The sequence below is a fragment of the Carassius gibelio genome, chromosome B15, assembly GCF_023724105.1.
Source record: "Carassius gibelio isolate Cgi1373 ecotype wild population from Czech Republic chromosome B15, carGib1.2-hapl.c, whole genome shotgun sequence".
Taxonomy (NCBI): domain Eukaryota; kingdom Metazoa; phylum Chordata; class Actinopteri; order Cypriniformes; family Cyprinidae; genus Carassius; species Carassius gibelio.
The window spans coordinates 56,244-74,069 of NC_068410.1; the positions used below are offsets into that span (position 1 = coordinate 56,244).

Here is a 17,826-nt window from a genome sequence, read left to right on the forward strand (position 1 = left end):
GGTACAAAAGCAAGAAGACTTTGAGACGCGTCTCTGCTTGCTCCCTGAACACCAGAACACCGCGCTGCTGAATTGAGCTCTTTCACTTTTCGCTCTTTTTCTTATGTTTATTTAAAATGCGATTTGTATTTGTTCGTTCAGGTGCAGTAGGACGCAAACGTCCTGAAAGAGAGCTTGGTTCAGTGTTGCGCGAGTCACCAGCTGCTCAGTTCAGCGTTACTGCATCGCGGGGCTGAAGCCAACTTGATGTGTTGAATGCTCGGAGCACGTTATAAAACGTATTCTTAAAATACACATTTCTGTTTTAATAAATGCTCATATTAAAACATAGCATTACACATAAGTAGGTTAAAAAATAATCACTGATACATTTACGACCCCATGAAAATTTGGGTCGCAATGGCATTTCAAAAGGTCGCAGTGTAGTTCCCTGTGTAAACAACTTAACTGTTATGAAAACGTCCTCGAAACTGTGCGAATTTCTGCAAACTCATCTTTGTTCTCTTTTCTGTGTAACTGCTGCTTTGTTTAGCTGTTGCGCTTGCATTTGCCGCGGCTTTTTAAAATGGCTCGGCTGCTTCTGCATAGATCAACCTACCCTCAAAGATTCGCTCTGATTGGATCTCTTCTCCATTCGTCCCTCCCATATATTTTCGTCTCCTTTTTATTCGTTGACTAAAGTGTCAGTTATATTTCGTCACGTTTTTCGTCATCATATCTGACTTTTTATTTAGTTTTTATTTAGTTTTCGTCCGTGAAAAAGGTTAGTTGACGAATATTTTTCGTCATAGTCTTCGTCAACGAAATTAACACTGATTAAAAAGTATGCTAAAGTGAGATTGTGAACATATATAAGGTTTGTGAGATTGTGAACATAAATAAATAAATAAATAAAACCGATTTTATTGGTCAGTGATATGTCTATCTCATGAGATAAATAAATGAATCATGAATCATATTTCATCATTCAAATCATATTAATGGTATTAATTTCTGTGGAAAATGTACTTAGTGCACCTTTAGGCAGCTAGTATTTGATGTAACAGATCTTATTTTTGTATGGACTGCTGAATCGTACAGCTGTGTACAGGCAGAACATATAGTATGGAAAAGGGAAGCGACTACATGCATTTCATTTCAGCAAACTGCACATCCAGAGTCAATCATTCCAGCATTGCAGCAGATTTGACCTAGAAGAGGGTCTGCAATCTAGATGTAGCAATGAAAAGGCTACATGTTCAAGCTCTGGTATTTTAGCAGCAGTGTTGATAGCCATGCATGAGAGCTTTGGCAAGCAGCGTGAAATATCAATAGCAGCAACAGAGAAAAGACTGAACCAGTAGATTTATGCTAATAATCTCTCCCCGACATGAGCATTAACTGTTTAGCCTTGTCATTAGCATAGCTCACATGTCCGAGCAAGAGGAAGATGGCAACATGGCTGAATACCTGAGTCAGCGGTTTTTGAGTTATGCTTTTGTTTGTATCTGTCTGAAACAGAGGAGACACAAAGCAAAAGAGGAGACAGAAAACAAAATACAGGAAGTAAGTTACATTCAGAGAGGCCTCTGGAACCCAAAGTAGCTGTAGTATCTCCTCGGGTTGTCACATGCTTTTGTTATTATAAAATGCCACCATGCCAAGATCAGAAACACAGGCAGGTACCATATGATAAAATGAAAGACGTTTTTAGGACGCCAAAATAGGACAGCCAAACAAACAGTGTCAAAATAGATCAAATCCCATGATTAAAACAGAAGTCAGAGATGATTAACATTATTTTATCTGACAGCTGTATGAAGTGAAAAAAAATCATTAATATTCATTGGGGTCCAAAAAACTGAGACCTTGTTTAAAATAATTAAATACAAATGATATTGTCTGCATAAAAAATCTTAAAGAATGCCATAAACTTGCTTAATTGATTAATTAATTAATTGTAAATATATATATATATATATATATATATATATATATATATATATATATATATATATATATATATTTATATATACGTATATATGTACATATATATATATGTATATGTATATATATATATATATATATATATATATACGTATATGTGTATATATATATATATATATATATATATATATATATATATATATATATATATACAGTATTTTTTTCTGAATTTTAAAAGTTTCTTTATTATCAGGTGTAAAACTTTATTTAAAGAAAATAAATTTTGAAAATGATTTTCGATGTCGTCTCAGACTTTTGGACTCAAATACATAATGCCAAATTAGGTTACAGTTTACAAATTTCCTAATTAGTTTTTCTCTTGCAGTTCAAACGTATACAAAATGATATATCTACATCAAGTTGCTTAGAATTGAAGGCACAAAGGTTGCATATGAAATTATGAAATTGACCCTTACTGTCACACACGTAGGGTTTATCCTGATCGTCGTTGGCCACTGCCTCTGTTCGCCTGCGTGCAGAGCCTCGACCCTGATCAACAAATAACATAAAATTACATGATATTACTTTCTCTTGTTTAGATCATTTCTCGTTCATCTTTTCTTAGTCTCTGCACACACCATAACTCAGAGAGATCAACAAGGTATTTATTTTTCATGCTTTATTTCCCTTTCTGGTGTCAGTCTGCCTTGTCTTGGCTGTCTCTTTTTCTTGCTCTCGCTTGCCTTTTTTCCTTCACACCATCCGCAGACTTTGAGTCATGCTCATCACTCACCCTGCCTTTGTTTCGATGCTTCCTCTTCGGTGTGTCCACTTCAAAATCTTCATCGTCATGGAAACCATCACCATTTTCATCTGCCTCAAGCACCCTCTGCAGAGGAGGAAGAAAGTTGGGCTAAGCGATTAGATGACGATGATCAATGCACTGCACAAGAAAAGACAACAGTCCACATACAGAAAGAGTGGAGATCTTCGTTGCCATATATGGTCAATGGGGTCCTTAAAACACTGTTTTTTGTAGCAAAGAAATAGCACAGGAAACACTAAAAGCTGATTGTTTTTATGAGTGGGCCACTGAATCATTCATTCAACTGAATCATTCAAAGACGCTGATTCATTCAGGAATGAAACAGCATCTACTGTGTGTTGCTTCTCCTGTGCCTTCACTGGGAAGCATAAACAGACACTGTATCGGGCACAATTAGGTTTAAAATGTAATCTAACTTAATATTAACTTCTATTCAACTGTTGTATGAAATCAGGATTTTCCTCGCAGTCGTGCATTTTCTTTAATGATATTTGGGTACAATATCTCTTGCTTGTGTGATATTGTGAAGATATAATGTGAAGCGCATCGTGTAGAAAGCATGCTGCAGTTTGAGTTTTATCGAGTCTAGTGCTCCTTAATAGTGCGGTATTGTTTGCCAGAAGGTAGGAAACAAAACAGCTTGCGGCTGGGGAGGATGGGGTCTCAGATGATGGATTGGGCTTTACACCAACAGTGAAAGGTAGATATCGCTGATTGATGGTAGATTGCATCTTATAATGCTCTGTGCCATCACCTAAATCCTTTGCAAAGCATCTCTGTTGCTGTTGTTTTTTTGTATATTATTGTGTTTTTTTTTCCTGGCTGTCTGTGAATCTTTCAGGACGAAACTACAACCTATTTGTGGTTCGTGACCCAACAACTGAAACCACTCTTTAAGTCTGACACTGACTCTTAATATATTATCATGCACATATAAACCAATGAAATCCCTTAGAAAGGACTGTCAATATGTTACCTGGATTTCCAGTAGTGTCTCTTCCTCTTTGGAGTTATTGTTCCTCTTGTCCAAGATCCCATCACCTCGTAACAGTGCTTCCAGGGCCGTGGCCTCCGTCGCCGGGGCTTCTCTCTTGGCCATCAGCTCTGCCTCTAAACAAGAAAGAAAGAGGGAGAAAATGAGAATGTCAGGTAAACGGCTTCCTTGAACCTCTCCTCCATAAACTGTTAACATCGTCACTGAAAACAGACGAATGGGTTGTGCAAAAGAACAGCTTCAGACTGAATGGTAACAATTGAATAGTAGTATAAATAAAACAAAATAAAATAGTATTTTGGGGGGATCTTTATCTTTATATATATATTTAATATCCCTAATTACTGTATCAACCTTTACTGGCTTAGGTTTTTCCCCTTTAGTGCACATGAGGAATGCAAAATTAAAGAAAGAATTTAGATTTAAGAAGACATGATCATTTCTGAGTAAACATCTGATGTTCACCGGTTGTTACAGTGCATTCTGGGTAGGGTATGAACGTTTCAGTGCAATGACAATGACAGGTTAGGAATGGCTGACTCTCTGAGTAGTGCACTTACTAGTAAACTAAGGAGTGGGTTGAAACACACCCTTAGGTCTGTCACAACATTTGAATTGTTTTCTGATCTATAATCTGCTTCAGTGGAGTTAAAGTGTCCCAAGAAGCTTTGGTTTCTGATGTTCCTACTCCGTAATGTGTGTACATGATTGAGAATGTTTTTATGAATCTCTGTCCTTGTCTTTATTCTCTTTGTGTCTGATTGAGCCGAGACACACTCTTCCCCTGGGAGAGGAGCTGAAAATAGCGCAGAGTGCCAGTCAGGGGCTGATTGCAGCCGCCCATCCCCCGTCTCTCATTAAAACAAGAGGCTAAGAGAGGTTGATGTCTATAGACACAAATCATAAGGTCTTAATCATCGCAATATAATACAGCACTGCAATATTTATGCATGCCATTAAATCACAACATTGGCACTGAAAAGGCACACACTGACTGGAAAGACTATGTACTGCTTTAATGAAGAATTTAGCAAGATCACGCTGAGGAGTCCGTTTCATATGGCAAGCGCAGAGCATAATGAATATAGCAGTTCACTGAGATGCAGCTATTTGGTGTTGTCACAGTGGCGTGATTATATAGCAGGCAAAATAGCCTGACTGAATCAGTTTTTTTGAATTAGAGGCTGTTCTACATGCCACATCTGCTGTGGAGAAAACGACAGCACATGGAGATGAACATTGGAATTAAGCTTGCTTGCTTGTCGGTATGAACCAGACTTGGATGGGATATTGGACACCAAAGCTGTTTACAGTGGCTGAGCACCCAGAAATGTACAACACAAACACATTTCAGACAGGAAGCGCAAGAACGATGTCCTGCTGTAACCGACCAGAATTATGCCTCGCTATAGTGTAAATATTACAATTCCAGGACTCCGGAAAGCACATAACTTAGAGGGATAGCTCACTCAAAAATGAAAATTCTGCCATTATTTACTAATCTTCATGTTTGCACTTATCCTCTGGGAGCATAAGAGACTTTCAAAAACATGAAAATATCTTAGCGACCCCAAACATTTAAATGTTGAGTGTAAATTCTTCAAAATTTTAGAAGGACACAGAAGAAAGAGAGTCATATAGAAACTTAACGACATGAGATTGAGTAAATAATGACAAAACCTTAATTTGTGGATGAACTATACCTTAGAGTAGACTACAGTGGATCTTAAATATTCACCATGCCAAAATGTCTGAATGGCTCAGGAGAGCAGTCATGTGATTTGAGGAGTGCTTTGGAGGGTCTTCTGATATCTACATTATTGGAAAGCAATCACACTCTATTTCAGGCCTGAATCAGTTTTATTCACTGTTTTTCTGCTGAACTCATGCTGGCTGAGCTCCAAGTGAAGGTCAAGGGTTCTTATATTGCTTTGCTGCTATTGTATTTCCAGGGACAGCTAAGAAAATAATAGAGGGGCTTTCTTGTTGACACAGACAGGCCTTTATGTGCCTTTATCAAGTTCTTCCAGCCCTTCTGTAGACCCCCAATCAGTCTCCAAGACTTACATTCTAAAGCTGCATGGCCAAATGATTAAAGGGGCCCGGTCAGGGCACACACGGACACAGAGAAGGATAATGAGACCCAGATGGGCCAGTTCTACAGCCTCTGAATGACCTCAGAGCAAAGAAGCAAGGAAGGAGAGAAAAGTGCAGCAAAAAAGAATTCAAAACCAATATGTAAGCTTGAGAGAAATCACACAATTAGCCACTCACCGAGTCGGAGTTCACAAAGGCGAAGCTGGGGGTCAAGTGGTGGGTGAAGTCGCCTCTTCTTTCTCCAGCAACGTGCTGGGTAGGTGTACATCTGACCTGCTGCCAACCCTGCAATCAAACAGACAGTACTAGCATGGTTTGAATAGGCTCTTACACACATTCTTCATATAAACACTATTGGGATGGGATTCTTTTTGTAAACAATGTTTAGGTTGACTTAATAATGGAGGATATTTGTGATTTCAAATACCAGTTAGGATTAGAATCTATTGTCTGGATGTGGATGTTATGAGATGACAGGTGCTCTTAGGTCAAAGAAAATGATTAAAAAAGAAACATTTTAAAAAGAAGTCTCTTATGCTCAACAAGGTTGCATTTTTTTATATATATAAACAGTAAAAACAGAAATATTATGAAATATTATTACAACTTATAAGTACTGTTTTCCATTTTAACATTTTAAAATGTAATTTATTTATGTGATGGCAAGTCTTAAGTTTTAATAGTCAGTACTCCAGATAATCATTTGATAAATAAATAAATATAATTTTTAGTGCTCAAGAGACATTTTTATATCAATGTGGAAAACAGTTGTGCTGTTTAATATTTTTTTCTGATTGTTTGATCAATAGTAAGTTCAAAAGAACAGAACTTACTATTGAAATAGTAATGTTTTGTGAAATTAAAAATGTCTTCACTGTCACTTTTGATCAATTTCATGTATCCTTACTGAATAAAAGTATTAATTTCTTAATCTTAACTGACCCCAAATTTTTGAAGGACAGTCTATGTAAATGTACATTTTCACTTAGAGGCATCACTCTGAGAAACACAAAACCAGTCTTATCTGGATAGAGCGTTAAACACAAGAACTTGAGTAAAACATCTTTAATAAAAATGCTGGTTTTCACAGGGTCATTCTCTCTGATTGGCTCATTACGCATAATCTGTGCAGTTACATAGATCTGTGAGGCACATGGTCGCAGTTATTCATCTATTCCAGTCTCTAATGGTAAAACAGAGGAATCAGAAGTGTGAGAGAGAGAGAGAGAGAGAGAGAGAGAGAGAGAGAGAGAAACCCAGAATAAAAAACATCCAATAAACACTGGTCTACCACAAAGTGTAGGGTGTGGCTAAGGAGCTTTTAGCTGCGAGGCGCTGACTCTATTTTTGTCCGGTTCTCGGCATGCATATTGTTCCCTTTGGCAGCTGTATGTCTAGATATTGGCTGTTTTGGTCAGATAATAAGGGAAGGAATGCTGTGGAAAGACTAGAGACATACTTCTGCCTCATTACATTAAATATTGCACTGCATTGTTTAACATGTTACAAACGTGCAATTTCCTAAACACTGGTATGCTGTATAAACACTCGTCAACACAAAGTTTGATTGCACTCTCTGTACCATCTGCTTTAAAATGAAATTCATCAGTCTTTATCTTTAGAGAGCTGCATTTTAAGTGGATTTTAAAATCGGAATGTAAAGTGCCAAAGTCCAACTTTGCCAAATGGCTGTGGTGAGAAAAAAAACTGTAGAATAACTGGACATGATGCAGTCTACCAACTTTAAACATTTGATTAGGATGAGTCTTGAGATGACAGCGCCCAACAAACTCCTTCTGTAGTTCCTTTAATGCACTTGAACACATATGCAATATAAGTAAAATATTGCTAATATATGCTAGCACACCACACCAAGGAGAGTTCACCCAAAATATAATTTACTCACCATCATGTCATCCCAATCTCATTTGACTGACTGGCTGTTAAACTCCAAAAACAAAACGAAAACCCCTTATAAAATAAGAAGTTCTCAATAGAAACTAATATTTTGATAATCCTGTCCATTGAGCTTTTTTTTTCTATTATATTATATTATATTATATTTATTCATTCATTCATTTTTGGAGCTTAACAGACAGTGAACAGTAAAGATTCTTCACAAATATTTATTTGTCTTTAATGATAAAATAAAATAATAGTAATAATATCAGCATACAGGTTTGTAACAACATGAAGGTACGTAAAAAAAAATGAATTTTCATTTTGAGTCAACTTTTCATCCCAAATCTTTTTGCTGTTAATATTATTTGAAAGGTAAATGCAGAAGGTGCTACCTGGCCCCCGGTGCCGCTTCTCCATCCAGATGTAGCAGTTGTTCTGAGCTACGCCCGTCTGAGAGTCCAGGAAGGGCATGCGTACGCTGCGCTCCGCACACAAGCGGGCATTGTAGCTGCGACAGTGCTCAATGGCCTCCCTGTAGAACTGGTCCCCGAGCCTGAGGAAGACACAATTTTTGGTGAGGAAGCCTTGCTTTAGCATAAACCACGCCGGTGTGAATCATTAAAGAGAGATTCTGAGCAGTGCCACCTTCACCTAATAATTAATAGTATCCAAATGTAACTTCCAACTTCCAAATTGAAAGACAGAAGAGACACTGGACCTGAGAGAGCCTGCATGGCTTCTCTCCCCATACCTGCCTCCTGTTTCCATTAGATCAGTCTTCTCCGGACTAGAGGATACACAGATATGTAAGGAATGCTGGGCTGGATAAAGAGGAGTATTCCAACTTAGCATGGTGACACAAAGAGCCTCAGTGTTTAGAGGGAGCAGAAGAGAAAAAGCAGGCAGGTATGAAAAGCAGGTCTGAGAAAGACAAATGAGACAACTAACATTTGATAGCATGGTCTACTCCCAAAAGTAGGTTTGAGAATGGAAAACCAGTTTTTATTCAGAACCATTCCCATTAAAATAATACGGCTACCAATGAGGTTCACTGTTGTTTTGGACAAGTGCTGTCACAATGTCAGATTTCCACTGCACAATTATCCTGGACAGATGATTTGACAATAGCGATATTATTGCCATATCTACAGAAATTCTGAGGAAAAATGCTGTCAGTGAAATTCATCTTGAAATTGTTTTTGTTTTGGGCAATGAATAACACTCAAAATACGCGTGTATGGAGGTAGAGAGAGAGTTTTTAACCAAACATACAAATGCATACCAAAAAAACTAGTTTTCTGTGATGGATGGTAACAGTGTTACAATACCCCCACCTGCTTAGTTGGAGTATCAACCTATTTCCAAATTTCAAATACTAATTCTAAATTACTTATTTACAATATTAGTACACTGTATATGTGTAGTACTAACACAAAGTCCTTATTACACTTTTAAGATATCACAGGAAGTCAACACCATTATATTTCAACACCCATATGGACCCCATTTTCTTTCACTGTTTCAACTGTTCCAAACACTCTTCAATATCTTGTGTGTGTGTGTGTGTGTGTGTGTGTGTGTGTGTGTGTGTGTGTGTGTGTGTGTGTTCCACAATATAAAGGAAGTCATACAGGTTTAAAATGACATTAGGGTGAGTAAATGATTGATAGCATTTGTCACTTTTTTTCTTTTGTCACAAGTGACATGCTACACTGATAGTATATATATACAAAGTACTGTATGTGTTTAGGTGAGATAACAGTTGCTAGACGGAATAAATATGAATTTCATTGTTATGTTGTCTAAACATCATCCATTCTTTCTGAAATGACTAAAATCATTCATAAAATAAGAAACCAGAATATATTTGAAATCAAAACAGAAACTAAAATGATTTCCAGTCTCTACCAAAAAAAAAAAAAAAAAAAAAAAAACACTGAAACCAGTATTCTCCCAAATCAGCTGTTGAATTCTTGATTATTTTCATCATCCTTAAAATCTCCAGATCTACATTTCTTCCTTCCTCCAGCATTATTTTCCACCCTTTTTCCTTTGCTTCCTGTGAGCATTATTTCGGTAAAATGAAATGCCTGTGCTATCAGCTGGAGACAGCAGAAGTCATTATGTAAGTTGCAGTGACAGAGGCCCGCATTAGAGCGCCCACGACCTGCGCGAAAGCTGCTATCCCCATAATCATCAACATGCTCCACTGTACTAAACTGACCTGATGGCTCTCAACTCAAGTTCTCTCTCAGAGGCGATCTACAACTACTTTTCAGCACCTTAAACAAAACCATAACAGCCCCTAGAGATGACAAGTGCTTACCAATGAGTGGCTGATGATGATGGTGTCAATCAACACCATCTTAAGGAGAGAACTTCATCATGCTTCATACAGCCTCCTCCAAACAAAACCTCTACTATAAACAAACCATGTGTTCATGGACTCCCATATTACACTCGATGCAAGGACTCTGGTCAAAAGAGTGGAGCAGTTATGTAAACAGTTTAACTGGTGTGTTAGAAGACACGTGTTCTCTCTGCCACATCCCTGGAGGCACGGATAAAGACAGCCTCTTGAAGGTCGTTAAGATCTTCACTCTTTTAATGTCGATTAGTTGTGGACATAGGAGAATAGAAGGAATGTTTATTAAATCTGTCACAGTATTTGATTTACACAACCCTCAAGAGCATGAAGCTACAGTACTATAAATGATCCATGTTATAATAACGTGTGGTCAGGAACAGAAATGTGACTTTGGCCAAGTAAAATCCTTTCAATTTGAAAGTGAAAGGTTAAAGCTGGGTTTCTCATTCTATGTAATCTCACCAAAATTTTAGATTGGTATGACACTGGAATGTGTAAACATTAAGCTAGGTGTCATAACAGGATATTATGGATTTCAATTCTTCTTTGAGGTTCTAAAGACGTAGACCAGTGCAAAACATCAACATTGTACGTTGAATGGAAAAATAAATATAAAATGTATTAAATATTATATTTATATATATTCATGTCTGATAAACAAAATCCAAAATCAAAAACCAAAACTCTTTTTAATTATTTTAATAGAAATTAGAAATATATATATATATATATATATTTTTTTTTTTTTTTATGTATTTTCAGTTCTGTATATGTAATACTCAATATGATAAATTTAACATTAAATTAATTATCATAAGAAAATTATCATGATTATATTTCTGAGTTTTGACAATAATAATTATTCTAAACAAATAAAACATTGTCTTATTATTATTATTATTATTAACTATTCATGTATTTGTTGTCTTGTTATTTATTGTTATTATTTTTTATGTATATTTAATATTTAATAGTACATTTATAAATTAAATATGTACAAATAAGTATAAAAGGTACACTTTAGTAAAGGACATATTTTCACTATTAACTAGTTTCTTATTACCATGCACATTACTAACATATTGGCTGTTCACTAGTACTTATAAAGCACATATTCTACATGACCTTATTCTACATCCTTAATCCAACCCAATAACAACTACCTTACTAACTATAAATAAGCCATATTAAGGAGTTTATTGAGGAAAAAGTTGTGGTTAAAACTAGGGCTCGACTAAAGATTTTACTGGTCGACTAGTAGTCATTTATTTTAAGCATTAGTTGACTAATCACACATTTATTAATAAACCATAAAGCTTGCAACAGCACACTGGTAAAAGTAATGATGATGAATGTGTCAGGGAAAAACAGTAAGATTTTATTAAATAAATTTTAATAATCCATTGATAAACTAGTGTTTTCTGTGTTTTCGGTGTAAGAGATGAAGTTGGCGAAACTGAATCATCATCTCCACAGAAGTGAATGCAACCTGCATGCAAGTTTCATACAAATTATCTAATCTGAGAATTTTTTTTTTTTTCTTTGAGTATACACAGAGTTTCACGCTCAGAGGGCAAGTTCCAAGAGGCTGAAATGGCAGAAAGCGCATCCTGTTTGCTTTCATTATTTTACAAAAGCGCAATGTTTTGATGTTATAGTGAATATAAAAATATATATATTTTCCAGGGTAAACAATAGATTGAGCGGCCATGTAAAGTTGCTACTAACATATTTCAGAAGATAAGAAGATAATATTTGAGGTCGATGAATGTTAGGTGAGCGTTTTGATGTATTGCATTACCACAAAATCTAGCCACTGCATGACCGCACCGATTGCGATTTTTTTTTCTGCAACTAATACAATTTTGGTCAACCAAGTCTCTTCTAGTCGACTAATGGTGGTTTTCCACTGCGTGGCATGACTTGGCATGGCACAACTCGGTTTGCGTTTCTACTGCATTTTAGTACCGCTTAAGAGTGGGCGGGACTATTTACATGTCATTATATTTGCGTATTTGCCTCTAACGTTACTGCCGCGATTCCAGAAAAACAATTTCATTCCAGATCGTCCCATCAAGCTCTCATTGGATCCACTCCTTAGCTATCAATGAGAGGAACATCTGTACTTCCTCAACAGACAACGAAACCCAAGCCCCCCAAAAGTGATCCGTACTGAACTGTACCATGCAGTGGAAAAGCACAATAAAGGTTAGCTGACTATTAGGGAGCAGTCCTGGTTAAAAGTGAGAACTGTACCTTAAAATAAAGTGTAACCGCATGAAATTATTAAGATTGTTGTTATAACTATATATTATAAAATTTATTATATAATGTTTCTGGAAAATAAATGGTGCCAAATTGGTAGACCCAAATAACCAGTTTAGAAGGAAAAAAAAGTATATAAATAATTTTCTGTTTGTAGGAAAAACTGCTGACTGAAAAGCAGCAGAATAGGTTCTCTTTGAGAGGTAGAGCATTTATTCAGTTTTTCACACATCCAATTCAAATGCATTTGTAAACAAGTGTTTTTCGATCAGCCTATTTCAGCCTCTATGAAAACTGCTAAATGAACCTTCTGCACTGAGCCATGTGCTTTGTGCCTGGGCTGCTCTTAGGAAATTAATACCTACTCTTTATTCAGCAGAGCAGAGCTGCGGCTCATTCACAGTTTTGTGTGGAACTCAGAGGCTGGAGGCCCCTTAACTCAGCCAGCGTTTATATTCATATTACTTGAACAACAGGGGTGTCTCACTTATTGTCTCAAAAGAACATAGCCACACTTCTTAAGTATGTAGAAGATGTCTTTCATATTCAAATGATCCCTTTAGTTTGATTTAATCCCAATGTTCTCTCTAAGGACAGGTGTCCATGAATAATCATTGGCTTAGGTAGGCATTGCACAGAGAATTGTTGTTCGTTTTCAAATACATATGCATATTGTCATGATAATCAGCACTGCATTTCAATTAGACACGTGCTTTGTAAACCGGCTCTCCAAATGTGATTAAGCTTTCATTTGTTAACAGGCCAGCACAGAGACGTCTTGTCTCAAGGCACTTCCTAAGGAAGCTTTTCATCAGTGCAAATAAACAAGAACTGATTTTTTTTTTTTAAATCACCATGGCTTGCTTGTTCAAATCAACTCATTCACAAACCTCACTACAAAGAGTCCAGATTTCTAGAAGTGTTCCATTTTTTATGTTAAACACAGCAACATTTGGCTCAGCCTATGATGCTAATTTAGGGGCGGAGCTTTCTGTTCAAAACCATTTGCCTTCGTGAAATGCTCTGTTGGCTACAGATACAGAAATATGTCATCTTTAAACTTCTTCAAAACCTCTCACTTTACCGTATTTTGTGTGATTGTATGGGTATTTTAAAATAGTCTATGCTGCACCGAGGATAGGGAGGTGCTGATATGAAGAGGGATTTGCCCTCCATGGTGTATAGTGAGAACACAGAGAGTGATCCATCACAGTCAGGCTCTTTTCTGTGTCTATGGGGAGATGAAGAGGCTGAAAACAGAAGCTGTAGTCTCTCTCTCTTTCTCTCTCTCTCTGAACATCCAGGCCACTGAGTGCACCACATTCACTACATTCACTCATTACATGCCTGTTAATCCAACTGACCATTAATTACTGGGGCTACGTTTGCCATACCAAAAAACATTGATCCTTTACAACAGAATTTAGCCATTTAACAATTTAGTTTCATTGAATTTGAATCATTAATTGCAGGTTTCATTTATGTTTCACGTCAAATAAACTATTTTTACTGCAATGATATATCAAGACCATATCAATTATCAGCAGACATTGGAGATTTTGAATTAATCGTAACTCATCTGTAACTCATCTATAATATTGGAAAAATATAGCTTACTGTTGAAAAGTTTGGTCAGTAATATTTTTGTAATATTTTTGTAATGAATACAGAAAGAAATAGTTATGTGAAATATTATTACAATTTAGAACAATTGTTTTCTAATTTAATATAATTTTATTTTAATTTATTCCTGAGATTCAAAGGTGGATTTTCAGCAGTCATTACTCCAGTATCACACGATCTTTCAGAAATCATTCTGATATGCTGATTTGATGATCAAGAAACTTGTTTTATTACTGTCACTGTCGAAACATATGTGAAACATTTTTTCAGAATTCTTTGATGAATAAAAAGTTCAAAATAACAGCATTTATTTGACACGCATACAAATTTAATGGTAGTGTATTATATTGGTTTTCAGTGTTAATAAACTTCTATCCCCATTCATAAGGCAACTCATATAGTTAAACCAACTTGAAGCTTATAATCACCCACAGTATAAAACTATTTAGGAGATGCCTTTTCTAATGGTAATTCACATGTAAGTTACACCCAGAAATTTTAATTTGATGATTTATTTTGAACCTGTAAAATAAAGTATGACTGTAATGGAAATGCAATGCCTAATTCCGCTCTGCTCTGAAACTCTTTAGTCAGTCTTGAAGTGCAAATTTAGGCTGTGAGAAAGCCTCATCAGACTGCAGTGCTTTCATGATATCACTCACATTCTGAGAGAAACCCCTCAGCGCTCAATAAAGAAAGGGCCTTCAGCAAGAGAGAGAGAGGCCAGAAGAGCCTGAAGAAGTCCTGCAGTGTGCAGTTGTCAGACTTGTTAGCAAATATTTAGTGTCTTTATTTAAAAGAACAGAAAAAGGTGATGTAGAGGTCTAGACTGTTTGCAGATGGATTATGGAATGGAATGAAAAGAGGCATGTAAAATATGCTTTCCTTTCAGTTTTTGTAGTTTATTATTTTATGTCCATTTCTTTCTTTTTTCTTTTCTTTTGCAAGCCCTATTATTTCAGCTGAGTAAAAACATGTTTTTAAAGAGACTCGGTATATACAAGAAGAAAAATGCTAAACAGGAAAAGGGTTTGGAGTAGTGGAGTCTATCCCAGCACAAACCCCTGTTCCTGGACACACAAAGACCTCTGGCTCTGGTGTTTGTAGTGCAGTTGTAATGCGAAAACGAAATGCATCCAGACAGATGAAGATGGGGGGGAGGGGAGCAGGCTACTGCAAGCGCCTTAACCTTAACCCCACATATTCACCACCTCAACGCCCCCTCGATTTCTACGAGACGAAACGAATGCAGACCACCTTACCCCGCTCTCCAGATACTAATAAATGAATAGACTAAATGCTGTTGAACATAGTTTAGAATACGAATGCTCCTTGGTAGAAAACAACACTTGTATTTAACAGCGCTGGGAAGTAATCTCATTCACAACGAACAACCAGACAAGAAACACATTATTTGCCTGGGCAACATAATGAGATTTACAGAGGAAGAAAATACAGCCAAATTATACAAGTAACAGTCTTTGTTAACCAAATCCAACATTCACAGATTCCTCCGTAACACAATAAGGGAAAATGCTTACTGTATTATAGCAAAGTATTTCGAATAATAGCACCGGGAAGAAGGAAAAAACATAAAAGTGTGCTTAGACAGGTGAGCACGGCTCCTTTTCCTGCCCCCAGTGACCCCCTGATGTCTTTTTGGTGGGATGGGAGGGGTGCTTTATGTCCCTGATCTGGAGCAGATGGGGCTCTGTCTCCTGCCCACTGACATCTCTGCGGCTAGTCATCAGAACAGATGGGTACTGAAGGATCCTGGGATATTGCTAATCTGCTCCACTACAGCATTTATAGATGGTGCATGCCCCTCAGTGTACACACTTACATCGACAAATCAGCTTGAGTTTGAATGGGGACGAATCACTAAAGTAACTATGAGTTAGGATGAATCTAAGGGTGTTATTTGTTTATTTATTTATTTATTTTTTGAGGAGGCACCAGATGCAATCCTAGCTTACTCCTTTGCAAGATAAGACAGGACCAAAAGACACTTTGTAAATAATGTAGTTATTCATGCCATGCAATATATGCAATACACACACACATATATATGTTAAAGGTTTTAAAACATGACTATGTATTGCATAACTATAACATATATTAAATGCCATTAGTATTTATTGATCTTTAAACATTTTTAAACATAGATACCCTAACTTTTTCTTTCTTTTCTTTTAAATGCCTGCAGAACTGCAAATATTCCTCATTTTGTCCACTCACTATTTGATGTAGGAATAGCATAAGATAAAGGCATATGTGAAATTCAAGAAGTGACATGTATTTGCTTTGTTAATGTAAAGGTGTATTATTATCAGACACCACACAGGAAGTAAATCCTTTCTTTCTCCATCAAATATTTAAAACCAATTCCTACAAAGCTATACATCAGGACTACTTAGTTAAAACCAAAAGGTACTGACAAATGTCAGTAATAAGGGCCAATCCTTCTGACCTCTTCTTAAAGCCTTCAATAAATGTAATGTAATAGAAACCTGGAATTTGTCACATGCACTTCCACAGACAAACAACAGAGAACAGGACAGTGAATTCCATTGTTATTCATCATTTAAATCTTGACTTCATGATTGTTAGCCTGTTTTTATACTACTTTAATATGTCATCACATATAAAACGGCGTTTATTCACCAGACACGACGCAAATATCAATGTATTGCTATCTCATACCAAACAATTTCCGATGTAATGTTTACTATCACGTGGGTGTACAAAAACGAAGAGACTAACGTCAGACACAACTGAAAGCTGTATGTGAGATAAAGAAAGTTATCTTATTAATTCTTATGGGAAATTAACATATTTTAAATTTTACTCGTTCTTGCCACTTTCTAATAACTCAGTGTGTAGCCTGTGTGACAGGGTCTGTCAGTTCTACATAGGCCACAACAGGGAAATTATTCGATGTCATCTTATGGGAATTTTTAAAACAATAATGCAACCGAAACATATAATAACTTTACATCACCACGTTGCAACATAATCTTAAAATGACTATTTTACGTTATAAGTTGTTTATCGTGACATACAGTGCGCTCATTTGAAAGCTCATCCCGACAGATATCATATATGGCCGAGGCTTTATCTAGATGTCCTGCAAAGAAGACAACGGAGTGTGTAACGTTACACTCTCAAAGCATCCAGCACTGACCATCAGAGGCTGAATGCTGAGACACACATATTGCATATTTTGCAGAATGAATGTCCGAACACCACGCTTCTAATGTATTTACATATGTATATATTTGACAGCCACACAATGAGAAACTACGTGGATTAAACAGTTATTTGTTTGAACATAATTCCCTGACATACAAAATGCACGATGCATACAGTCCTATTTTGAGCCTCGATCTGAACGCACTCTCTAAATCATGCGGAATACAGCACATCTTCGAAAACGAGCGAAAATAATGTTTAGAATTACTTACGCTTTAAGCGGATTCTGAATGACAGTCGCCATTTTGCCACACTGTAACCTAATATTCCAAATCTCTTCTGAGTTCTTTCTTGTGAAAGAAAAACAGCCAATACGGACCTCAGTGTCCGGCAGTCTGGCCAATACAATACTAGGAACCAGAATCTGGGCGTGGCTTCTGTGAGCTGTCAAAATTATAAACATTATTTCAACATCTTTACTTGCTTTGTAAGTTGAAGAGAAACGGCATGTGTTGTTTTACATTCAGAAACAGAATAAAAGCCTCTTGTAGTCTTTTTTATAAAATAACATTCATCTGTCAGTTTTAAACATATTTTTATTTTAATTGACTCATTGCAGTTTTTTTATTGCAA

At 36.4% G+C, this 17,826-nt stretch overlaps 1 protein-coding gene across 2 annotated transcripts; it reads right to left on the bottom strand.

The window, feature by feature from the left end:
• Positions 1-6: 6 nt before the first annotated feature.
• LOC127972188 (zinc finger protein DPF3-like) lies at positions 7-17,704 on the bottom strand. 2 transcript variants are annotated; one of them, XM_052575532.1, is made up of 7 exons: positions 17,466-17,703; positions 8,138-8,298; positions 6,021-6,128; positions 3,729-3,862; positions 2,720-2,815; positions 2,403-2,475; positions 7-1,491 (listed from the first exon to the last, which is right to left on the bottom strand). In XM_052575532.1, the coding sequence occupies exons 1-7, from the start codon at positions 17,654-17,656 to the stop codon at positions 1,397-1,399; spliced, it is 858 nt and encodes a 285-aa protein (XP_052431492.1). In that variant the 5' UTR covers positions 17,657-17,703; the 3' UTR covers positions 7-1,396. The 2 variants fall into 2 exon arrangements, with proteins under 2 accessions (XP_052431492.1, XP_052431490.1); XM_052575530.1 differs by lacking the exon at positions 7-1,491 and having other exon boundaries at positions 2,151-2,475; positions 17,466-17,704.
• Between the last annotated feature and the right edge of the window lie 122 nt (positions 17,705-17,826).